The sequence below is a fragment of the Dermacentor silvarum genome, chromosome 1, assembly GCF_013339745.2.
Source record: "Dermacentor silvarum isolate Dsil-2018 chromosome 1, BIME_Dsil_1.4, whole genome shotgun sequence".
NCBI lineage: Eukaryota > Metazoa > Arthropoda > Arachnida > Ixodida > Ixodidae > Dermacentor > Dermacentor silvarum.
This window is the reverse complement of record NC_051154.1, coordinates 70,140,792-70,167,223: the sequence shown is the minus strand read 5'-3', so window position 1 is coordinate 70,167,223 and position 26,432 is coordinate 70,140,792. Positions and strand designations below refer to the sequence as shown.

Sequence of the window (26,432 nt, the reverse complement as noted above, 5' to 3'; positions counted from 1 at the left end):
ACTAGTGTAAAGAAAGCCTCGGTAAGTTATGTACACTTTTTTTGTCCGCCGCAGAGATCTGCGCAGCAAATGCCGAAAGCAAAGACAAGACACTTTGGCATTTCCTGCACTTGCGCCGAGATGGCCCCATGGCTTAGCGGGAGGCTATAGCGCGTTTAAGGAAAGACTTAAACATGAGAAAACGATAGAAAATGGCATGTCTCTGGCTCGTGGGCACTCAGAGCCGTATATAGTGTCATAGTAGCAAAATGCGGAGGAGCTCTGACTCAAAAATGTACGCCGAGAGGGCGGAACGGGGCAGAAGCCGCGAAAATGCGCTCGGCGGGGAGCGCAATGTGCATCAGCGATGCACGATGGCTCTTCGCCGAACTACATTCAATTCCGAAACTCGTGCATGATGTATCATTCCGCTGCCTCGCGCAGCTCCTCAAGAAAGTTGGCTCCGGCCAAAGGAACGCAGCGCCTCTATGCATTTTTAATGAGACGCATCGCTCCCGCTCGTCGTTTCCTCTGTGGCTCCCATCACTTCTCTGGCACTCTTAGTGCTTTGTTTCGTTTTTGTCTTTCGACTTCTTAATTTCTGTTTATCGTAGGGTTCCTTCCACGGGGTCAGGGAAACGTTTATCTTGTCTTTTGTTCTTAGCCAGCTTTACTCTTGCTTTAGTTCTTTGACGTTAGCTATTCGTCCACGCTGAAATGGCAAGAAATGCGCGGTGCACCCTGCGCGCGCCCGGTGCTGCGCTAGACAGGTGACGCCTCGCCTCAAAAAGTGCAGTGGGACTGCCGTTCCGTCGGTTTATTCAGTGTTGTCGATAGTCGACCGAAACACCACGTATATGTTGCCAGAGAATCCGCTGTCACTGCTGATGGAACGTGTAGTCAATAAGCACACGTACTATGCGTTTAAAATTATGAGTGTACCAACTTCGCACAAAAAGGAAGGTGTAGTATGATGGGCTAAGGTGCTATAGCTACATAGTTTGCTGGAGGACTTTAGTTATTTGATAGCACTTTTCAGCTGTTCATATTATAGCGCAGATCTTAGGCGCCCGTTCCTGCGGCGAGCGTCGTCGGCGGCGGCGCGGCGTAACAGAGCGAACAAGCACAGCGAAAGATGAAAAAGCGAACGCCGAGCGTAGCGCGGGTTGAAAGACGCGAGGAGTAAAGCGGAGGAGGAGAGCGCAGCATAATATAACGGAACCATGAGGCGGAAAGCGGAGGAGGAGGGTATGGCGAAATGGTGAGAAGAAAAGCGTAGTGCGGCGACGATGATTACGAGATGGCGTCAGAGTAGCGCGCGTCGGCTCGGACGTCTGTCGGCGACTGCTGCTGTTAATCGCGCCCACGCGTCACCCACGCGCAGGCTCTCGCGATCTCCAGATTAGCGATGCAGTCGCGCAACACTTAAATGGCTCCGTTTGCACCGTGCTGCACGAGACAGACTACCCACGCCAGCCAATAGATCGCGAAATAGAAACACGTATAGATATCCGCTCAAATTTCGCGTTAAGGAGTATGGTAATTGTTGGTGAACGTTTTTTACAGCGAAGCTGTCTATGGCTAGCGTTCCATGCATTTTTCGGGTCTATCAACAGCTCTGCTTGTGCAAAAACTCTGCTCCCGAATTTGATGCAAAGTCGCTTCATTCTATGCAAACGTTTGGCTCATCACTCGGATATGCATTTTCAGTAGATTATTTATAAATAAGCACCATTTTCAAAATCAGTAGACTCTCAGGTAGATAATAAGAATAAGGGTTTCTCAAAAATTTGCTGCTGTGCGCCCTGCGTCAGCCATGTGTACGGTTGCACCGCCCTCGCTTTGTCGTCGTTCCAAGCGCTTGCGTGCCTAGTTTCCGGAATTCCACTCTCCGGGCGTGGCGGTCCCGTCGCGCGTGTCTAGTTTCCTCCGGCTCCCTGAGGTGGCGGTAGTTTTCAAGGCAACTGTATGCCGCCGATCAAAATAAAAGTGTGTGCGCGTGTGTCTTTCTTCGGGATGACCGCCGTTGCCGCTCAAGAAAAATAAAATTTGCTCATGATCGATTCTGGGTTTTACGTGCCAAAACCAGTTCTGATTATGAGGCACGCAGTAGTAGAGGGCTCCTGATTAATTTTGACCACCTGGGGTTCTTTAACGTGCACTGCAACGCAAGCACACGGGCGTTTTTGCATTTCGCCTCCATCGAAATGCGGCCGCGGCGGCCGGGATTCGATCCCGTGATCTCGTGCTCAAAAAAAAAAAAAATTTGCTCATGCCTTTGATCTAAATTCTGTGTCACCTCTATGTCATGTGCTAAACTGCTTCGCGGGTAATCCACCTTCACAGCAGTGGAATGGCACGTAATTATTTCTCTACATGCGCACTTTCTACCTGGCCGAAATGGTTTTGTAATGCTTGTAATGTTTTCACCTGTCCGAACTCAGCGGCGCCATTAAAGAACCCAGAACTATCGGCCATGGTGGCGCAGTGGCTATAGCGTTGTGCTGCCGAGCACGAGGTCGCGGGTTCGATTCCCAGCCACGGCGGCCCGCATTTCGATGGGGGCGATTGAAATGCGAAACTGCTCGTTTACTTAGGTGTATGTTAAGGAACCCCAAGTGGCCAAAATTAATACGGAGCTCTCCACTGCGACGTCTCTCATTGCACTACCGTTGCTTTGTGACGTTAAGCCCCGTGCACTCCCGTGACCTTACAGTCTAAATACTTTTGGTTTGATTTAGTAAGGTCTCGATCCGCCGAATGCTGCTGAAACGTTAGCGTCTTTGTCATCGAGCGTGATAAAAAAGGTGTAAGAACTGTAGTGCAGTGCAGACGAATGTGACATGCAGTTGCACTGTACATTCAATAATATTTCGTTGTTTACTGAAGAGCTTTATTGTAAGCCACTGAGAGCTGTTGTGCAATCTCGTAGCAGCCGACATACGCTGCGAAAATGCCAGATATGTCATGTGTCCCAGCTAATGTTAGCCAATGTTCAACGAAGTAGAAATATTTTTAAAAAAAATATAGTACACGATACAATTATAAAACCTGTGGTATTAGGTTGCCAACCCTCTGAAAACCCAACACCGCAGGTCTTAAAACCGTATCTTTCACCGTATTTTTAAAATATTTCTTTAAGAGCTTGGCTAACGTTAGCTGGGACACCCTATACGTATAGTATAGCGCACGCATATTATCTGTGAGCCTGAGCTGCTTGCGAAGAATCCCGAGCCAGTCCCTACGGGTTGAAACATGCTGACAACTCGTCAGGCTCCTTTCAGGCTATAGTCCGGCCTGAAAGTGGCGCAGTGGACTTTTGTGCTGTAGGCCGAAAGTGGCCGCAGGTATGGCTATAGTGTACTAGCTAGGTGCCTTTGTACTCTTATTCTACACTTGACAACAGGGCCAGTGGTTCTTCTTTTATCTACTTTTGCCAAAAAAAAAGCTTAGAAGTGAGACAGTGTTCCAACATAAGGATTACGGTGGTCTGAACAAGAACATTTTTTTTTTTTTCAATTAGGCGCGCATCGCGCCACGATGACAGAACCGGAGACATTTCTGAGCAATGTTTAACAACGTCTCGTGTATCTTATGCTGACATGCAGATGTGTTACAAACTCGAATTTCCAACAGCTGAACAGCTGTTGGAAATTCGAGTTGAACAGCTGAACAAATGAAATAACGATCGAGCTATATATCCAGGTTTCAAACGAATCGCAGCAATTGACTAGTGTGTACCTTGACTACAGAAAACCGTATTCCAACGTTTTAGCCGCTGTGTTTGTAGTCTCGATGTCGATACGGAGCCATAGCTGTTCTTCATTTTAATAGGCACTACACATGCTTGATTGCACCCCTATATCTTAAAATGAGAAAAAAAATGAAGCTAGAAGGAAAACGTTCTTTCTTGCTTCAGGTATATGCCGCGGGAAAAGTGTGCGGAGTGCACGTGTGGGCGCAGGATCCAGCAGCGATTTTCTTTCGTGGCATTTTTGCTCGCGGCCCCGCAATAATGACGAGCCCCCCCAGATCCCGTGAAGAGGGCAGCGTCCGAACCGGCACTAAAGTGTCTTCGCAGCGCAGGTACTCATTACCCGAGCTTAGCGCCGAGAAAGGATCGCTAAAAATTCGCGCGTGCCGTCTGCGGGGTCGTTCGGGTGCGCAGCACGGGGCGTTCATTAGAGGACGACGAAATACTCATCCGGCGCGCGAACCGCGCCGCGAGGCTCGTGCAGCAGCAGGCGCGGAAGGAAATGCGCGCGCGCCGCCCGAGAGCACATGTGGTGCCTGGCCCTTCTCGGCGAGCTCATCGTTAGCAATGCGTCTTGCAACTCCCCGGGGAGTTTCAATTCGCTGCGTTCGCGAAAACTTCTCGTTTCCTTGTTCTTCGCGGCTGCGCGGGCGCGCGCTCCTCTAGTGCCGCGTCGTTCTCCCCCGCTTCGCGCCGCACAAAATGCCTCATTGATTCCCCCCCCCCCCCCTCCCAATTCCCCCACATCCCCCCAGCCCACCGCGAGCGCTCTCACAGGAGGATGCCAAGCACAACCGCCTCGGCTGCTTCGACTGCTGGGGATCATTCCCCATCACGTTTTGTTTGGCGCGTTGCGTGTTTGTGATCTGGCGCGCCGTTTGTAGGGGAACCTCGCACGCCGTAATGATCAAAGGAAGACGGCATCCTTGCTTACAGGGACTCAGGGGCGCCCACGCGCGCCATCGACCTCCCCTACAAGAGCGCGCCGGCGACGAGCCACCTTTGTCGTCGGCGCCAGGCTTCCCCTTCCACTCCGCACAGCTCGCCCGCCCGTTTGTTTACGCCGGCGCGCACTCATTAGGACAAAAGCCGAAAGCCCATCGAATTGTTCCCCATCTCATTCCGCTCTTGCTCTTCGCCCTCTACCGTTTTCCTTTTCACAAACGAGCCGGGCACTTGGAAGCCGTTTAGAGGATTACAAAGTGCAATGCCCCATCCTCCGGCCTTCTCCCTGCGGCGTCGGCTCGATGCAGCAGGAATAAGCTCCTCCGCGCGGACAGCGCCGCGTCGAGCAATTTGCCCAACAACCGCGCCCTCCACCTCCCACTATAGGATGCCCGCTGTTTGCTGGAGTGTCGCTAGATTACTGGCGAGGCCACCGCGGTTCTCTTGTAGGAACCGCAGCGTTCCCACAAGGAAATCCAGAACACGGGTTAGCTGAGGAACGTTTCATGCAATGTGTCGTCACAAGGCGCACGAAACACGGGAGCGCGTTCCGCTTGGTTTCGTCATTGGCGTACCGGGCCTATGGTGTAGAGCAAAGCCACGTGTCGCAAGTAGCCACCAGCCTGGCAGCTTCTGCCGCAACAACAACTGCAGCTGCTTTCGCGCGCCGAGGGCGGCCGTGACGAGCTCAGAAAACATTATGTCCTCTCAAACGCACAGCTCAGATGCGGTCATCTCGCTGGCGCCAGCAGCGAGTCCTTGAACGTGTTTCGACCGGCCTCTTATGTTTGGGATAGGCTGAATTGTCCGTTTGTCTGTTGGGTCCTGATGTCCGTTATGATTAACACGTTTATCGATTTGAATGGATGGTATTATTTTCTACGTTACTTCCAGCAGCTGTGATCGAGTATAGATAACACTATTTGGACAGGAAATGTCGGTGTTCTGTGAATGCACTCGTCTGCTTGCTTATGACATGGGTGTGTACTACCTTCGCTGCGCTCACTCGGCCCCACGCAAACTCTCTCCATTTCTGCGTGCTCCTGGCCTCTTGCTAGCCAATTAGAGAAGAAAAACCTGTCAAAGTAGGCAATGCTATTCGTTCTGAAATCAAACAAAGGTGACCTCCTATAAACGAGGAGAGCTTTTGATTGGGTGGTTCAAACACCGCTGCGGGTAACCACCCGGTGCTTGAGTCGGCGGTTATGTAAATGTGACGTTAGGAGATTGGAATAAAAACAGATTGGAATAGTTTTACGTTATAGGGCCCCATTTTGAGAATTACAAGGCAGCCGTTGGGAAATTCGTCTATATTGATATTGTATCATGAAATAGATCACTGTTTTCCCTCCGCGTACTGCCGGTGATACCAAGGCAGCATGCAATTAAAGGTCATATATATTTTTTAATTTTATTTTAGTGTTTGCGTGCGTGTGTGTGCGCGTGCGTGATATGTAGCTGTCAACCGAGATTTCCTTTTTCGGGCTAAGACTTTGAAGCGTTCAGCTAAGTGTTCTGACCTCCGCGACAGCTCTGCATAAAATTAAAGGAAGAGCTAAAGGTGTTCAGTGGAAATCGATATTTGTCAACGTGGTCCTTCGTATACTCTAGAGAATACTGTCCTTGAACTGTTGTCTTTTTTCTTTTTTGTTTCAAGAGTGGTGATGATACAAGCCTGCTGTTACTTTCTAAACTCAAGAATTCATATTATGCTCGCGCGCCGGTTCGGCCCGTTAATTATGCAAATTTCTTCAGCTTATGCAGATCACTTTGGCTGTCGATCCGTTTCTTTTTCTTAAAAAAAACTGTTCGGAGCGTCATTTGCCGAAGCTAGAGCGCGTAAAAATATCGCAATATAATAGCTGAGCCATAATTATGCGATAGCAAAGCCTTGTGCCATCCTTCTTGCGTGGATGTTCTTGCGCATTGATTATTCCAAGTATTGAAAGATATATAAACGGGGGCAGAGGCATTTCGTAACAGCTGACATCTGGCAAAAATGAAAAAGGAACAGAGCAGCGATATTGGCACCGATGTAGCATTAAAGTATACCGAGATACTCTCAGAGTATTGATTACAATGCGGCACGATCATCATTCTCCTTTTTTTTTTTTTTTTTGTGCGTGTCAATCGAGTGTCAAGTTTCAGTCATGTATACAGTGCATGTGTTTTTTTGTCGTGGGGTTTTCGCACAAGCAAGTACGTATGCGTGCACTTCGTCATTTTTTGTGTGATTTCTATTTCCTTCTTCGTAAAAGTGGTCGATTTTGTTCCCGTTTCTTATTACTGTCGGTGGCAGGATGTCATAATGTTCTGCCGGTTCTTTCAATGCCCTTGACCAAAGCCACCTAGCACTTGACACATTGCTATATTTATTTTTTCCACGCAACGCTCCATTTGTTTTGCCCATACCTGTGATCAAGCATTTCGCCGAAAGCAATAACTAAAAAAGAGGAGCACGCTCTCACTTAGCGCTCGCATGCACACTAAGTGACCATCGACGAAGCCTGCCTGTCTAAGCATACGCCGCACCCTTGTTGCTTCTTTCCAGGAACAAAGTCACAAATCCTACCGTCCACTGACAGTGCTGACGTTCCGACTCAACTTCGCTGTCCATGGCCTCGATCCGTTCGGCTACCACTTGGTGAACCTTCTCTTGCACGCCCTGGTGTGCCTCCTCTATCACAGGTGAGGCCTGCGCGCAGCCCATTCTGGCGAGAGCGTCTTTTACGCATTTGCGCACCTTTGTTGTTGCTTTTGTTGTTGCTTTTGTTATTGTTTTTGTCGTTGTTTATTCAATGATGAGATCCCGTAACAATAGGCCACCGACGCGGCCCGGGTATACCAATCATCAAGAATGAACTTCAGCAACAAAGGCATGTAGGATAAGAAAAAAAAAACGAAAGAAAAGGAGGTAGAAAGGAAAGATAGCCGAGACATTGAACACAACTCAGGCAAAGCCAATGCTATAGAATATGTATAGTCAGAGCACACTGTATCAGCGGCATGCGAACGTCCAGTCACAGCATGCGTTACGTGTTCGTAGCTGTCGAGTGTATCGCTGCACGCCATGGCGTAGCACGCTGCGGTATTCACGTCTTTTGTGTTATTTGCGAGTGCCAATTTGCCGCGTACTTATGCTTGTCGACGTTGATTTCGTTGAGTGGTGGCGTCGGTTCACGCTTTATGTCTCACATTCTATCTCACCAAATCCGTGCAGTGTAGGCAAAGCCACGGATTCAGTCCGCCAATGAGGAACTAGTATATCAAGAGAAGGTCTTGTAATTGTGAGGGTCCCATGCGCGCGCTTGCGTGAAAACGTAGATGTGTACCACTGACATCCGCCGAACCTCTTTCAACTGGAACTTTTCGTGGCAGACTTCCGGCCATAGTGTCGCTATATTTTCTGGTGTTTTATTTCAGCACTAACCAGTACAAGAATTTGTACATTTTTTTGACAATTTATCTTATATTAGTTAATAACAAAGTGAAAAGCAGTAACCGTCTCCAGCAAACGACGACCACAATTCTTCTGTTTTTTTTTTTTTTTTGTTTTTTTTCATCTCGAAAAAAAGATTAAGAAGCGCCCGTCCACTGTCCTCCGGTAACCGTGTTGTGCGTGACACCAGTTGGATCGAAGGGACAAATTCTTTTTCCTTGTTCTGGTTCGTCAGTGGCCTGTCCAAGATCCGTATAGCTTTGACTGCGCTGTAAGGTTTCGGTTAGACTGAGTATAAAAGCCCTACTTGACTTCTGAAAAATAAGCAGTGAACTGTGCGGTTAGGCCGAAATTCACACGCACGCACTTGTCACTTGATTGAGTTGCCATAGAAAGTCATCTTTTGTTACCTTTAATTACAAGTTTCGTTTTCTAATTTCTAATGGACATCATTATGAAACCACTAGTTAGCCGCTAATGCTCAGCTGTGCGCCATGTTCTTGTAACTATTAGTACTGGATGTCACAGAGTTCTTCGAGCTAAGCCACTTCTACAAAATGTCACGTAGCCCACAACTACAGTTACGCATTATTGTTTGCCCAGTTATTTAACTACTGCCTCTAGTACTGTTACGCTACATCATAAACTGGTTTTTGTTTTCTTTTTGTTCCCGGTATAAAAACCCAACGAAAGCTGAGATTAGAGTGTGAACTAAACGAAATGTTTCTCATCTAGACAAACAAAAAAAGGGGGGGCGGAGGGGGGGGGGGGGGGAAGCCAAGGAAAGAAAGCAAACAAATTTTGGCCAAAAGCCGCTTCTCATTAATATGTCCAAACACTACGTGTGGACCGTGACCTGAACTAAACGAGCAAGGAGCGATCAACTCAACGAGCATTATGTGAACTTAAAGGCTTGCTTATAACAGTCATTTAATTTTCATGAATTCCCTCATGACCGAGAGCTCTTCACCGATAAAATTATCGATCGCACAAGAAAAAGCACGGTCGGCCGTGGCGTTTCTGCGTTAATGGAAAATCCACGTGAAACAGTGCCCGAGATGTAAAAAAGTGTCTGATGGGCCGCAGTAAAGCTCATTTATCACATGGCAATACGCTAAAGCGAATAGGTAGCCTCTTATTTATTTATTTTTTATTTATTTTTTATTTGGTTCGCGAGAAAACAGCTTTGTTTTCGCTGGTTTAAACGTGTCGAGGTTATTCTCTGCGCATTGTCTGACAAACGGTTTGAACCGCTTTTTTTCTATTTCCTCTTTTGTTTCTTTTTTGTCGTCCTTCCTGGACCTGTCATTCTCATTCCGTTAAAACGAAAATTAAATGGCTTGTAAATATCAGGCAGCACTTAGTGGCGTTTTTATCAGAGTGTGCTGTAGACAATTTTTTTTTTTTTTTTGATGTTCTTACGCTTCACGAACGGTCCCATCTGAAATCGATACTCTTTGTTGCGTATGGAACATACCACGGCAAAATAAGACGACACTCTTTACAGTACATCACACTACCAATATTTTGTTTATGTATGCACTAACTGGCACTCGCATTCACTATCGCGCCGACTCGCGCTCACTCGCCGTCATGGCTTTGGGACGACTGTGGGTGAGTGTGCCATGCAAGTGCCTTTATGCTAAACACTACCACGGGCACTGCCCTTTATATACATCCATCCACGTTAAAACTCTCATCCCCGACCGACACAGATTCGCTCACACACTCAAATCCACAATCACGTCCTTAGAAATGAATGAATGAATGAATGAATGAATGAATGAATGAATGAATGAATGAATGAATGAGTGAGTGAGTGAGTGAGTGAGTGAGTGAGTGAGTGAGTGAGTGAGTGAGTGAGTGAGTGAGTGAGTGAGTGAGTGAGTGAGTGAGTGAGTGAGTGAGTGAGTGAGTGAGTGAGTGAGTGAGTGAGTGAGTGAGTGAGTGAGTGAGTGAGTGAGTGAGTGAGTGAGTGAGTGAGTGAGTGAGTGAGTGAGTGAGTGAGTGAGTGAGTGAGTGAGTGAGTGAGTGAGTGAGTGAGTGAGTGAGTGAGTGAGTGAGTGAGTGAGTGAGTGAGTGAGTGAGTGAGTGAGCGAGCGAGCGAGCGAGCGAGCGCACCTAAAGAATGCGTCGACCTCTCCGTGTATTGATCAAAGCTACTTCAGCTGCATTTCATTGTAAGAAATTAAAAAAGTATAAAGAAGCAAGACAGAATGCGCGTATCATCCAGTGAGTACTCAATGAAAAAGCATAAAGTGCGCTTACCGGCTTCCTCGTCTTTCGAGGGAGGAATATCAGAATTCTTAGCAGCAATTCGCAAATAGTTCAACTATGGAAAGTAACCCTATATAAAGTGCATTCCCCCTGGCGACGAAATCTGGTTTTCCAAGTTCGGCCGAGGATACCTGATAGGGACGACGATGAAGTGCTTCCAAACTCAATAAAGGTGATTTCTGAAAGTGCTTTAAAGAGCCGATCCACAAGACCGCAAAAGTGCATTGGAGTCATGGGTGATAATGCAAAGAAATAAGAAATGAATGCTGTGTCGAATAAAGGGAAAAAAAGAAAAACGAAAAAAAAAAACATGGGTCGTATCACTTTATTAAAGCGAACAAATTTTTCTAGCTGCCATCGTAGAAGACCTTTCATTTCATTCCATTTATTTTCATTAAGAACCCTATAAAGGGAATTGCATAAGGGCTGGGCCTACTGAATATAAGCAGGCACGTTGCCGCAACAGTTCACTTTACGAGATGACGGGCGGCTGATGGCGACGATATGACGAGGAATACCGTGCCACTGTTTAGCAGATTGGAGAAGGAGGGAGCGGGGATGGGGGGGTTGAGGGGCGCTTACATACATACACGTAAGTGGGAAGCTTGCAAAGGGTGGTTGGTGCAATGCCATATGTGTGTTGTGGAGCCTAATATATGCAGAGCTACTGAGCGATGAGTAAAAATAAACGAGACCGTTTGGAACAGTAAAGGTATAGCTTGACTATGCGACGGCCATAAAAAAAGAAAAAAAATTATCTGGATTCTGTTTTCAATGATGAACGCTGACGTCACACGAATATGATGAATGAATGAATCTGGCCGCACAATCTTAAACAGCTTCGAGGTCACTTATAGGACATGTATAGGGTGGATCACACAAGGTGGGTGCGTATTACAGTTTTGGACATGAGTAATTTATACTTTGTATATAATTTATACAAATCATTTTGCGTATTTATGGACTCACGCAAGCAGCGCTTGAAAAATACTTTTGTTTTATCTGCCGATGATGCGACGTCGGCGACATGCGCATTGCAAGTCGGATCATTAGAATATGTGACGCCAAGATGTCTGAAAGGTGTTGCTGATTCGCTAGTATGGTTACAAATTTTATATACGATTAAGAAGGCGCTGTTTGGCGACGGGTAAGGCACCTTGTATTTGCATGGTTTAACGGCCACTAGCCTGAGTTCACGCCGTTGTAGAGGTGTCGCTCATGTTGAAAGGTCGCTTACCTGGATGGATTAGAAACTTAGTCGTAGATTACGCAGGCATCCGCCAACTTATGTGATTGGCAATATAAGCGATGCGAAGGGGGCGGGGGAGGGCAGCTCACTAACTTAAAATTTCGAGAAGCCAAAGGGCTAGCAACTAAACACCGGGGTACACTTTATGCTACGGTGAAGGGATCGAATGAGTGGCTGTGCACGAATATTGATTGAGCGTGGGTTGGAAAAAATATTTAAGCCATGTGAACACATTCGGGTACAAGTTTAATTAGGATAGCTTTATCATTAGTCGCTAGAGGGGTGCTTTGCCAAAGCTACAGAAAATGACAGTGAAAAGAGCATGCATTATTAGGCCGTGATTGTGCATTTAGTAAAGTTAAATTATTTTTTTTTACCATGGCACATTACCAACACACCCAGATGTCCCTCCTTCTGCAGTACGCCTCACCAATACATCCTAGGGCCAAGACAGTGTATTACTATGGTGTACACCAAGGGCTATTGTATCCAGCATCGTGTTGGCATGCCGTTAGGATCAACAAAATGTAGTGAATACGTAGCGTCATGTACGTTAATGTAGAATCAGAAGGATGGTTTTGCTGAGCGAGTTCGTATTCCATTATGGAGGCAAACGGCACGAGAAGACTTAATACGAAGACAAGGAAGCGTTGTGTCCGTCTTCCTTGCCTTCGTATTAAGTCTTTTTTTAGCGCTGCTCACCTTAAGGTTGCTGAATCACAGCCCAAATTCCAGTGAAGCAGAGTTCGAGACGAAAACGCCGCGATGCCCGGAGTGTTCCTTGTTGTAGCCTCGGAGCACTTTCTTGGCAAAAAAGTGTTTCCAGCTCCAGTGTAGCTTTTTCGTTGCGACCCTGCACCACCCTGCGCAGCGCTGAGCCACATCTGTTGCACTGTGTTGAATGCACGACCGCTTACAATTAAAGCTGTCAAATTATTGTTTCATAACTTATAAAGTAATATTTAATGGGTGATTTTAAGGGTGCATGTTATCCGGTATAAATGCCCACAGTTTTAAGCAGAAATTTCGAGCTTTTTGCTTGGAGCCACAATTCTAAAGTTTAATTGACTGTTCGAAAGAGCGCTTTAAAGGCTTCAGTGGTACTTTAAGGCTGATTCACACTACGCCGACACGAGAACGAGTTTGGTCTGCCGATTGATGACGCGAGCAGATTACTGCAGGACGGAAAACGCTGTGGCCAACGGTTTAGAGGAAGGAAAACGCTGTCGCCAACAGTCGGCAGACCAAAATTGGTGCCGTGTCGGCCTAGTGTGAATCAGCCTTTAGGAATTTCCGCCGGTGCCCCCAATATTACAACTTTGTAATTCCGCTAGTATATCTCGCAAACATTCTATATGTACAAAGCATTATCTGGGTACGCCTTGAAGTTCGCAAACGACAAACGTTTTATTCCGCCGCAATTAACGAGACGTCCGATTAGCATGTACCGTACAATTTTCTACGGCGTTCAAAAATCATCTGTACCTTTGAAATTTGTTTAGATATGTTTTCCGCAAGACACACTTAATCAGATATAAAGCTGTATCTTGATACGCAGGGTAGTTAAAAACTGACGCACTACCGAATGCTCCATAGAGCTCCCAAGCGCAAAAAAAGAAAAAAGAAAGAAAGAAGATATTCTGCAGTTTTCCACCACACGCCTAATTACCACAATTCCTATACCTGCCCACATATCACCTTCACATACCCAACATCCGATCAAAGTTTCGTTGCGTCAGCTGCTGTGGTTTCTATGCAGCAGCTCAATGAATTTGCATCGACATCTGGAGCGGACATTCTCCACTGCATCTAGTCACAATAACAGTTACGATGTAAAACCTCTAACTAGATAGCCTGGTGCTATAATGGGTTGTATCAAAGCATTGTAGAAAGAGTATACAGCTGCTAAGCTCGCCCAGCAAGTGATTATTTCGTTCCACAAATATATTTTTTTAAAGTTGCATGTTCACATGCGCCACACGATAGCAATATGGACGAATTGTTAACACGTTGTCATCGAGTCTACAGCTAAACCATGTTTTCGAACTTTATCAGCAAACACCCTCGACGTTAAGCTTGGAAATTTTCTGCTGTCCTTCGATGACTTCTGCATTCACTATTCTTTTTATGCCCGAAATGTTTCAAGTGGGAAATGGAGTCATCAGATGAAGAAAATATGCTCTCGGGCCAAACCTCAAGCATGATGCACGGCATCTTCCTTATTACCAAACCTCATCCAAAACAAATCTATTTTTTGTGTGTACGTGTCATATTCTAGTAGTACTCTATAAAATAGCTCCAGCAAGTAAGCTAAACTAATTCGCTCCATAAAGTTTTAAAGTTTCTTTCTTTCTTTCTTTCTTTCTTTCTTTCTTTCTTTCTTTCTTTCTTTCTTTCTTTCTTTCTTTCTTTCTTTCTTTCTTTACACTCGCTGAACTTGTGTTATACTTTGCAATTGTGTCACGACTCATTTTGTTAATGTGAGTGTTCGTAAACTCATGACATTGACTCTTCCTCAACTGTTCTTTGTATGTCTCTCTGGCTTTAGTTATCGCTGGGTGTCTTTTTTTTCTGTCATTATTACTTTTTCTTCTTTTGCGCACGTCACAGCAGAACAGCAGCCAGCTACTTTCAACATTTTATCTTTTTTTAAAAGGCTTGGGGAACTCGGCCACTAATGTCTGCAAGCACCGCCAGTATAACTGTTGATCGACTGATTTCATTGATTCACGGGGTCTAAAGTCCCAAAGCGACCCTAGTACTATGAGAGACGCCGTAGGAGAGAGCTCCGCATTAATTTAGACCACATGGGGTGCTTTATTTTGCACCCTAAATCTAAGTACACGAGCATTCTTGCATTTCGCCCCCTTCTAAATCCGGCCACCACGTCCGGGAATCGAATTATGACTGCTCAGCCGTCATAAGAACATGGTCAATACGTGGAGTTCGTCCTTATTGAACGGGTCGATCTTCCTGAAGATTATTTCTCATTCGAAAAAATATTTTGGGCGTCAATGGATAAGCTCATCTAGCATCTAATTTGTACTGTTAAGATTTTTGACGATATTAGAAACAGCAATAATTGTTTACAATGTCAAAAATAATTACCTGCGTTAAGTGTTACTGCTGAAATATAATCTAGACTTAGCGACACGCGTGTTTGTAAGTATGGAGATTTATTTCTGCTCTGGAAATGGCCGTAATGGCACGACTTTATGGCGTTTAACCACCTGAAGTACAAAGTAACACTTCGGGGCTAGCAAGAAACATAACTGAACTGCAGAAAACGTTAAAAGAATTCGTAATCAGCTTGATTAACAAAACCATGCCGAATAGTACAAAAAATCTATTATGCGCATTACGCTCACGTTGTTTCAACGACCGCAGCGCCAGATTTCTCTCTATAGTGTTCTTAGTACGAAAATCTGTGGTTCTCGCGAGCCACAGTAATATCCCATTCATAATAGGCAATATCCTATACATAAATCTATCTGTTCACGTTTTCTACCCACTTCCTTACTAGTGGTATTGGCAAATGATGTCATGTTTTTTTATGCTTTTAACGTCGTTCGAAGCGGTATTATATGCTTTTCTGACGGGTTGTGCTGCCCAATCGTAGTGCCATATACTACATAGACCAACCATAACGTGGACTAACGTGTTCACTTCAACGGCCATTTTGCAAAATTAGCTCATTCATAGTAATTCCTGGTTAGACACCGACACAAACTGGATGTCTATAGAAAGGCTTTCCTTGAGAGGCCATCCAGGAAGTACTTCAAACACGTATCTTATGTGATACTGCGTTTTTGTGAAGGCTTACAAACATATGGTGAATTCGTATGAGGCATGATGTACGCCTTCACGCGCCCCCCATTGCTTGGTAGAGTTACAGTTACAGTTTTCTTTCTCATTTTTTTTAAAGTTTAAAATACGCATTTATAAGCGTATTAGTGCTGAAAAATGGAGTTCGCGACTGCAAGGGCACGGACGCACGCGCGTGCCCGACTTTCCTTTCAGGTGTCTCGCATGTATATAGACAAGAGAGCCGTAACTCGTTATGCGCAGCGCGCTACAGCTCAAACGTCCCAAGGCACCGAGAATAAGCCGCTACATTTTCCATCGCAGGAAACACGGGTGGGGAGAGAACGGGGGAAAGGCATCGGCTGGTTTGACGTCTACCCCGGAGAATAGCTCGCAGCGCAAACACGACTGGGCGCTTAGGCCCAAAGCGGCCGATGCTGTATCCTCTCCGGCGCCGTGTATTGCCTCCGCGAAGCGACAAGAGAATACTCGAGCGGAGATATCGCGTCTCCGCGCGCGCGTCTGCAGCTCGCTGGACGAGTCCGCCGCTCGAGTTGAAAAGCAGCCGGCGGCGGCGTCGCGCAGCGTCGAGAGTCCCGTGAGCCGTGCTGCCGAGCCCGTAGGCCGCATTGGCAAGGATCGGACCATTAGTGCAGCCGCGTCGGGAGATCCACCTCGACAGAGACTGATGGCCCGCGCTGAGCCTAATGGTTCTTGCATGCGTTACCGGGGCGTCCTGAGAGAGCCGTTCCATCGTCGACGCCGTCGAGAGCCGGGGAGACGAACGACAATGCTACCGTTCCGGCGTCTGGCTCGGGGACCGACACGGGCAGCCTCCTCGCGCCTTGGCTTGCGCTCGCTCGCTCGCTCGCCTTCCCCCTTACCGTGTTCTTGCTGGCCGTTTACCCGTGTTGTCTATTCTTATTGGCAGATGTGCTGCGAGCACTGCGACAGGGGAAATTCGGTTCAAAGTTTACGCCGCCCGGCGCACCTGAATTTCCAGCTCGCTCAAGGCGCGAGTGAAACAGCGCGGCCTGTCGCTGTAAAACTGCTCCCATGCCGAGTGCTGCTTTCACGCCACGCGTCGCAGTCTAAAATAAATACTCCTATTGATTCGCTTTTGAGATCGCTATAATGCTCTCGCCTCCTGACCCGCTCCATGTCATTTGTGGACGAAAGGGGGACGCAGGGGAGATGGAGGGGGGGGGGGGGGGGGTGAATGGCATGATCAGCGAGCGGAGTGTCAAAGCAAACGGGATCGCCTCGCCAAATTGACGACTGCAGCAATGACGTCGCGTGATGCGCCATTGTGATTGGCTGCATGTCGAGCGGAGCAGGCGCATTAGCAGCGCGTCGTCGCCTGTCCCCTGGCTCCTGTCAGCGCTCTTTGATGCATTTGAGAGCGCATTTGTCAGCTTCGTAGGTGGAAATCACGCTACTCTGTAGTTACCACCAACATTCACTCTTCAGCGCATGGATCTGTACTGTGCAATTGGGAGCACGTCGAATGTTTTGCGCTCTTGGAATACGGAACGACCACTGTCGCGTAAATGCAGATATAAGTTATTACGGCTGCTAATTGGGGCTTTAATACGTAAAAAGGAGAGATTGCTGTTAAGTGGATTAACGGCGTTGCAACCCCATATCTTGTACCCACCAACAGCGCAGATAGCGTTCGCATGACACCAAAAATGAAATTAGTTGGCATACCCCGTTTCTAGGAACGCCAGTTTAACTTTTTAAATACAGTCAAGATGGCGCCCTTCTAGCTAAATAAATATTAGAAGGCAGCCTGCAGGACGCGGTTTAAATTATAATATACGGAAAAGAAAATAAGTGCCTTTATTTATCGCTTTTGTGTACGATATTTAAAATTTATTTCCGGCAACAAATTCAGAATTCCTAGTAAAAATAAATGTATGATTCTGAAAGACGATTATGAAAGCAAATTCCAGTATGGCTGCTTATGAAATTAAATTTAAACACAGGAGCGACCTGAACAAGGACAAGTCTTGGAAATGGTATGCTGAAGATATCCTTGATAAACAAAACGACTATATATATATATATATATATATATATATATATATATGTCATTACTTTTTGTTGTCTAAGATTCTCTTTATTTTGCTTTTTATCAACGACACCTTCAGCGCTATCAGCGAGATTTGTCCCTGCTCAGGACGCTTCCTTGCAGATTTCATTTCATAAGCAGCCTTATTGAATTTGCCTTCATAATCATCTTTGCTTGGGTTTTTACTATCATAAGCCGTTTTTATAACCATTAAATATACACCATCAACAACACCGTTACTGAGGAAAAGACACAGATTAAGAAGAAAACAACACGAACACTGACTGATGTGTTGTAATTTACATACTGGATCACACCAACTTGCCATATTATAGATAGTAGCATATCTAGATAGTTTGGTCGTTCGACAAGGTGGCTGAACTGTGTGCTCCTTCTCTTACGTTGCTATTCGGTGTCGCACTTTACTGAATTTAACTGTTCGCGCACCTTGACCCAGTATATACATGTTCTTTCAAATAAAAGTTGTTATTCTGCGTTCGGTGTTGTCATGTTATTTCTTCTCACTGACCGCTGCGACGCTCGACTGCCTGCGCCAGAGCTGGCGAGACACGAAAAACGCTACAGCGTTCTTACCCACCACACTTCCCTGCCACTCTTTGGTTTTCCCAATGCGAATTTTGCGTGCCGTCCTTTGAAGCTCTCTGGGCAGTTTTTCTTGCGCCGGGTATCACTAAGTTGCGCTACTAACCCTACTGAGTCACTACGTTGACTACCAGACACGAGCACCAGTGGAATAGCGAGGTGCTATATACCTCACTTAAACGATCACTGCACCATCGATCGGACTAATGGGCTTCCATGTGCGCAACACTCTGCGTTTACTGTGGTTCTTTATTCACTAACAAATATATTGATGGAAAGCAGAAATATAGACTTCAGTGTTCATCGATGGACAGCTCTTACTAGGGCCCAGTTCTAAATGCTGGCCTTCTCGCAGGATGTGCCTGATGCTCCTGCCGGGGTGGACGTCTCTGCTGGCGGCGCTGCTGTTCTCCGCCCACCCTATCCACACTGAAGCTGTAAGTGTGAGCGGCGCGACTTCTTGTGGAGCTGTTCTGCGCGATGCGTTCGCGTGTGACCGCGACTTTTTCTTCGACCACAGGTGACCAGTATAGTGGGAAGGGCGGAGCTGCTTTCTGCAGTATTCTTCTTGGGTGCCTTACTTTTCTACATTCGACACGGAGCTAGTACTGCGGTCTGCAAAGAACAGACGAATGGTAAGCTCCCTGTTGTTTACTCGCTGCTTTCGCTTTGTATTTGTCAGGGCTCAGAGTCTGCAGTGTTCCGGCACTAAAATCAATTGAATTCACACTTTGCAAGTGTCTGTGGGTTTTCTGTTCTTTTTTCTGTTTTGATGCCAGTAGCGGAACTTTCAGTGAGATTTCAGATCAATGAATATGGAATACCTGTGAGCGCTGTAACATATAAAAGGCTTCGGACTGCAACTGGATCAGCATACTTTTCTTAATAATACTTTATTCGCATGGCATGCGTTCGACAACCCCATTGAATGAAGACGCCTACAAAATATAATAAAAGCAGGTTACTTTGCAGTTTTATGGAAACAGCAAAAACGTCTTCACATATTAAATTCGACAGCCATATTGGGCTGCTAGTACAAAAGAAAAAAAAGGAATAGAAGTGGAGTGTAAACAATATACAACTGTGCGCATTACAACGTAACACGTGCTGCTCGACAAATAAACAGACAATTCACTCGTTTTCTTTGATAGCGTTTACTGATGGTTTGTGTTTTGTTTTGGTCATCACTCAAGCATTTGCAAAAGCTTTAGCATTTTTTTGCTTTTTCTACGATACTCAGCGCACAGTATTCCAGGGCCGAATTTACGAAGTTTTTCTTTGTAAGAGCCGTTTGTGATTGACCGGCTGTCTTCGATAATGTGTCCAATATGTCGATTGACTCACCCCAAAAAGGGTATTCATTCTCGCCGCAAAAAAAAAAGTAAATACTGGGAGAATTACGTCAACAAAAAATTATTTAGGCGGAAAGCCAGCGCAACGATTATCTCTGTGGCAGCCGGCTCTATGTGTTTTTTCGTCATCGCTTGAATTTCATATGGCCAAATTGATGCGGCCTTTGCCTATTCATTTGTGCACTGGTAGTAAAAATTTTCGCACCTACAGTTCTTTTTTTTTCACCCCCCCCCCCCACCGAAAAAAAAAAAGAAAGAAAAGCTTCTATTGGCCGAGCCTCCTAATAATGAGCAGAGGGGCTTTTTTTTCTTTTTTTTTTTTTGCCAATAGCAATGCACACATGCACCAATACCCAAGAAAACAGACGGGAGGGTAGCCACCGCGGTAGGTTAATGGTAGACCATCGCAAGCGTAATGCCGAAGATGTGGGTTCGGTTCCCACCTGCCCCAAGTCGTGTTCTTGTAAACTTTCATTTCAGTTTTTATTTCTACATTTAAATTAAAAGTAATAGCTCATTTCGCTTATATATGCTTTGCCTGCCTTCATGGTCTGGTGGCTGCTCCACATAGCTTTAACAAGGGAAAAAAGTAGCCCCCTCGTTTGCCTTATTCTTCTCGTTAAACTTATGCTGAAGACTTCTGTTTATTTTTTTCTTGCAGTTCCATTTCCTTTACACATGCCTTTTTTTTACCGTTCTGGTAATTAGAAAATTTTTCCGGCTGTGACATTACATTTTCACCTTCTGCAGTCGGTCACGCAGTGTTGCCTACATCGCTTGTAATGTCTGTTGTAGCAGAGTATGTTTGAATCATACACGACTAAAGTTCGAATGTGCCAGGTCACAGCTGCAGCATTGCTTTTGAGCAATTTTCCACGTCATTTTTACCAATTTTCTGCAAGGTTGAGTGAGTGAACTGTGAGTGGAGCATTTTTCTTCTTCATTGTCTTGTTCCGTCTGTTGCATGTGTCGAGCAAGGCATGAAAGTACTTCTGTAATGTCGATAAGATTTTTTATAGATTTAGCTAGAAGTATTTATGACTGGCCTGTGTACAACAAAACTGGCCAAAATCAAAACCTGTGCGTCCTGCAAGGCGAGCATGCAGGTAATAGACCTTCCAAACATTGCTTCGGCACTGCTAACATAACTTCTTTTTTTTCTTTTCTTTTTTTTGCACGCCTGTACTTGTCGGATCTGAGCACGCATTTATGCGCAACAGCGGTCAATTTCTCTGCTGCAATTTTTCTTTTATGGGAAATTTATAGACAGCGCGCTGGCAAAGCATGTACTTCCGTGAGCTTCTTCTTTTATTTTTTTTTCTCTACAATTCTAGGAAGATGGTGCGACTTAGTACCTAATGGAAGTCAACGAGTGTACACAAGTGCTCAATCATGTTGTCTTTCAGACTGTTGTCTTGAGTACTACAAAAAATGCTGCTCGCTTTCTAAGGTATGAGCCTCGTACTTTCCATCTGATAAGCACACGAAACACAGTCGTATGTGTGCGGCATTTTTTCTCTTAGTTTACTTACGCATCAAAATTATTATGTATTGCATTTATTCTCTAATTCAGAAAGTTGTTTATGTCTGTATTGTGGGAACTACTATTTAGGTTTACACTAGCACTATGCATTTTGCTTCCTTCTCTTCCTTCTTCTCTTCTTCTTTTTTTTTTTTCTTCTTTTTTTTCTTTAGCCAACTGTGTTCTTGCTCGTGCCAATCACTGTCGTTTATTTGTATTCTATTTTCAAAACCCCACTCCTGTAATAACCCTGCCAAAGGGTTGACAGTATGAGGAAGTAAATAAAAAGTAAATATAAAAGGCGCCTGAACTATTGTACTTACAAGTCGCAATCTTCTAACCAGCACTTCTTGCAGAAACTTTTGCTTAAAATTACAAGTGGGAACGAAAATCACAGCTGCGTGTGTTCGCGGCAGCTCGTTGTGCGCTGCTCGAACAGCACAAAAGACAATTGGTCGAGTTTGAGTTAGTAAGCGAAAACAAGTCCTCCCCTGGTTAGTCTCAGTCGTCTCACAAGTTCTTCCGGGTGCCTTAATGAGCGCACGAAGAGGTAATGGCAGCCTTCAAAAGGAAATGAAGAAAAGAAGAAAACAAAAATCTGTTGAAAAGCTGGCTTACGTCTATTTCTGTTGAAAGGGCGCGTTGTAAGCAGGCTCAGAACTAGAACAGAAAAGAGGAGCCCCGCGTGCAACGATCAGAGATGATTTTGCTTTCAAGTGAAACAAAAAAAGCGGAGCATTGCTTCAAGTTGGTGCTTAGCAATCAATCGAGGCCCTACAAATACCAACGATGGAGCATCTGCTGTAAAGCCTGGCGCGTTGTTGGGCGTTTATGACTCAGTAGCACGCTTGCTTTGGATAAATGTTTGCGAAAAAGTCACTCGAACCGATGCTGATTGCTTATTTCTCGCCTTAGGTCGTGCGATATTGTGAGCCTTAATGAGAGCAGTGTTACCTCATCTGAAACGTTTCCCTGATGAACAGTGTTCGCCAGAGCTTCGTTGGCTGTGCGAGCACAATGTTGGTTTTTATTGTGCGATGTGTGATTTTTTGTGGTACTTTGCTCCACTAGCTTAGAAAGGTGGAAATTTAGGAAAATTTAGCATTTCATAGTCCGAATTGAGTAATTATAACTCTAGCTTAGTGTACTCAATTTGTCATCATTTATTATTGCCTAGTGGTTTGTTCTTGCATTCCGGTTTATTATTAGTGTCTCCTTCTATTCTGTTCTCATTAATATTTTGTGCATGTATTTGACAGCACATTCCTTGCTAGTTTTTTTGCTCAATGCTCTGCAGATATGCACAATAAGACATGCATAATCGATAGCGGTCAAGTACTCACAACCTTTAATTTCTTCAAGCACGTTCTTCCGTGCTCAAGCTTGCTTTTTTTCTTCTTTCGTCTTCTTTAGTTTTCAGAATGGGGCATATAGAAAACAATGCTAAGTGTATCAGTGTGTGCAGACCGTATAATGAGAGTCAAAATTTTCCCCAATTGTCCTGGTTGTTCGGTACGGCTTCCAACGATGTCATGTCTTTAACTGCAGTAACGTGTTAATTGAATAAGAACGGGGCATAAGTTATTTTGTGTTATGTCTATGTCTATTTGATGTTGTTTTCTTACACTGACAACACACGCTTTGACGCACTAGCGATGCGTAATATAACCGCAAACATCCCTACTTGCACTAGCTCCACACAAGCACACTGCATAATTACACTAACTCCAATTCGTGACACTGCATTCAAATCGTTCTTGAGCCACAAATCTATTTTACAAAATATCCATATGAGTCTAAAGCCCACGTCACGTGATATATGATCTACTGACCCTTTTCTATATACCAAGTGACTCAGCCATCCAATGCAATCCATCTCTAATCCAGGAACCCCCTGACACGTAATACTGTTTGGGAAATACATGATGTGTCATTTAATAGACGCGATGTTGTTTCTGTTTGTGTTCCGCGACTCAAGCTCCCGTGTGAACCATTTATTCTATAATTTGCGAAAGACGTGGCTTAAAAATTTTGATGGCCATACAAGTTTTCGAGTTACGACGGAGAAATGTTGTTTTAGTTGGAAATTAATCTCATAATGCAGAGGTTTGTTAAAAACCTCTTTAACATGAGACATGCCCCAAGGCTTGCAAAATTCAACTGCCCTGGCACTGGACACACACGCGCGCACGCAGTTGCACACGCGCATGAAGAGGCCGGTAAACGCGTTCGGTGAATTTTACTTGCAAGCACCGAATCACCTAAGGTATCCTATTGTACATTTAGATACAACAAAAGTACCACGAAGCCCGATCCCTGAACCACAAATGAATCAACTTGGAATTATAACTTATTACCTATTAGAACACCCGACATCCGATGTTATATTCCACTGCAATAATACCTCCATTCTCCTTTGCCCTCCCCACCTCCCCTCCCCACGTGCACACAATAAATTGTGCGTGTTTTCGAATTTAAGCCCTATCTTGAATGTGTGAACAAAGAGCACAACATAACTTTGTTCGCAGACGGGGGATTGCTCGCATTAGGTTCACGAAGTTCTCATTGACGGGGTCATTTCTGGAGTCTTCGTGGACGAGCACCGAGGGCACGTCGTTAACGCGTCCGTTAGGCAGAATCAGAGAGTCTCGAGGTCAGGCGCCACACGTGCGGGAAATCCAGGAAGGGCCATATTCAAAAGACGACACCGGCGCGGCCCACTGCACAAACCCACGCAGAAGGCGCCTAGGAGTGCAATCGATGAGCAGACGCGCACGCATATCGAGCATCGTGCCAGAAAGCACCGTACAGAAACGCGGCCTTGAAAACATACGAGCAGCGTATTGCGGTGACATACGAAAGTAGAATGGGATGGGCTGACCAGTCTATGTAGCGATGAGCAAGGTAGCGCAAGTGCTTGCGAACAAAGCGGCGTGAGCGCCTTGAGTGTTAAAGGGCAACTCCGGCAATTTTTTGACCATGTCGAGCTAATAAAATATTTAGGTTCCCGAGACCCTCCTGTGACGCACCTGATAGGAGAATTGTTCCGCAAATTCGAAAATAATTTTAAATAAGCAAAAAAGCGCAAAAACGAAACCGAAACCTGAGCAAGTAGCCGAGCGAACCTCTGCGTGTGACGTCACGAATGTGTCCCCGGTGGGGAAGGCGCGCAACGCATGCCGGTCTCGCCCGCGGGGTGAACGAAACCGGCGAAGAGCAGACGCTCAGCTTATTCGTGACAGCGCCGGACCTTCAGGGACCTTCGGGTGACATTGCATGTAAGCTGCACCACCTATTCGGATCTGTCAAACAGTGACAGTTATGATTCAGAAGAATTCAATAGCCACGAATCGCCGTCCTCCACCACTAGAGCCGGCACCCATGCCAAACATAACGCGCTGCGACATGAAGACCAAGGGTAGCCCTAACCACTGATAACCGCTTCGCATGCTCACTGTAAGATGTGGAGCACGACTTTCCGCATTTGTATCCCACAAGAATGCCGCTGATAGTCCAAAGCACCGACCGGTGCATTCGTTTACATCGGCAGGTACAGCGACCACTCGTACGTAGTTCGCTTGAGATAGCCGCTCATCGGTGACATCTATTATTGTCAGAACATATCAAAACACTTAGATTTTGTGCATGTAAGCACCGTTACATCACTCTGGGTCGCGCTGATACGTGCGACCACGCACCTTCGGAAACAGCGAGCGGGAGACCGTATAGTATAGGGAAGCGTTGTGCAGCCTGCTTATCATTCTTCGTATTCTCTTCATGCACACAATTAGTGTTCCGTGAAGTAGACATAGATTGGGACATTGCGCGTATGATCGTTCATTTAGAGAATGTATAGTTTTCTTGCGGAAACGCCGATGCCATGAAGTATGACATCGTTGTCAGCTGAACAAGACGGTTGTTTACGCATGCTGTATCGAAGGGGCCTCCGCTTGCTGCCCATTTGGGATACGAGGCAAACAGTGCACATCGTAAGCTAAATAATGATTTAGCATAACAATGGGTAATAATACACCCATGGATTTCCGTAATCACATTTTATTTAGGGAAGCGCCGGCGAGTGCGACTGGCCGCATTCGAGAACGGCAACGTATACGGATGTTGATTGCGCGTCGTGTTGTCGCTTTTAGCTTTTTGCGTGTGCACTGTACGAAATGAGGAATGGTTTATTTCAAATCCGTATGGTCAAAACTGAAGTACAGAAGCAGCTTTCCTCATCCTAATAGCTTAATTAGCTTCATATCAGTCCGCCAGCAGCAGACGCACTAACTTGGCCACTGTGATAGGCTTAACCTCGGCTGAACGCGATCGGCATCGGCTCAAACTGTGTTTGCGGATGGCGAGGGCTGAAGTTCGTGCAGCCAACAACGCAACACCGCTTGCCACCCCGCATCACTTGCCCGTCCACAGGGAATGCAACTTCTCGCGACAGCAACATCTCACACCAAGCGCTAGCTCACGATCGTCGACTACTGCACGCTCTCGTCGCTGTCGTCTGCATGATCCCGGCATGCTCTGCGTGGACCATTCCTGACGTCATGCACAATGTGGCCTGTAACTGAGGCGGGGGCAAGGTACGGTGCTCGAGGCAATAAATTAAATTCATTTGTAAAAAATTTGTGCAACTCTCAAGCCTGCTTTTTTTAGGACATGACGGAGGTATTCAGAGGAACAGACCCAGCGAATTTCATCGACATCCGTTGACATCGAAAAATCGCCGGAGTTGCCCTTTAAGGCGCAAGCATACGCGCGCAAGGATAGGGACAACGAGAAAAGGTGGAGATATGCGATGAGGCTGATAACGATTATTATTATTATTATTATTATTATTATTATTATATTATTATTATTATTATTATTATTATTATTATTAGTAGTAGTAGTAGTAGTAGTAGTAGCAGTAGTAGTAGTAGTAGTAGTAGTAGTAGTAGTAGTGTAGTATTAGGCACTCACTACGGTGAGGGGGCCCGTGTAATTCCATCCCATGTTATGTGCACAGAGTTTCACTAGTCAGTGGTTGGCCCGTCTCGCTGGGGCGCACAGTAAGAGCGTAACAATGCGTCATTATTCATTGGTCTGCGGCCGTTAAAGCGGCATCGAAATAAGGCCCCCACCCCCGTCCCCCTGGGCTACGCAACGGGTCGCTTCGCTCCTCTTGGTAGGAGCCCTCCGTGTCAGCATAGGACACAATAACAAGTACTGCAGAAGTCAAACGAGGAAAACAATTCCGCAGCAACGTTCAAAAAAGAAATAAAAAATGCTGAAGGCGTAATTCGAAACCAAAACCCCACAATAATGAGCCCACGCTCTTGCACGGCGCCCTGGACCAGACGGAAAGTGTCACTACTACACAGGCTCTGCATCAGCTGCTGTTACCCCGTAACTATAGTGTTATGACTATAGTGAAGGGCCTCAA

General features: G+C 45.7%; 1 protein-coding gene across 2 annotated transcripts in view; it reads left to right on the top strand.

Annotated features, from left to right (window-relative positions):
* LOC119465325 (protein O-mannosyl-transferase Tmtc3) overlaps positions 1 to 26,432 on the top strand; it is a 333,204-nt gene that overhangs the window by 254,013 nt on the left and 52,759 nt on the right. For both annotated transcript variants that reach the window (XM_049669279.1, XM_037726130.2), the window contains 3 exons: positions 7,230 to 7,366; positions 18,480 to 18,561; positions 18,645 to 18,759. In XM_049669279.1, the coding sequence (XP_049525236.1) occupies positions 7,230 to 7,366; positions 18,480 to 18,561; positions 18,645 to 18,759 (334 nt within the window). The remainder of the gene's footprint in view (positions 1 to 7,229; positions 7,367 to 18,479; positions 18,562 to 18,644; positions 18,760 to 26,432) is intronic.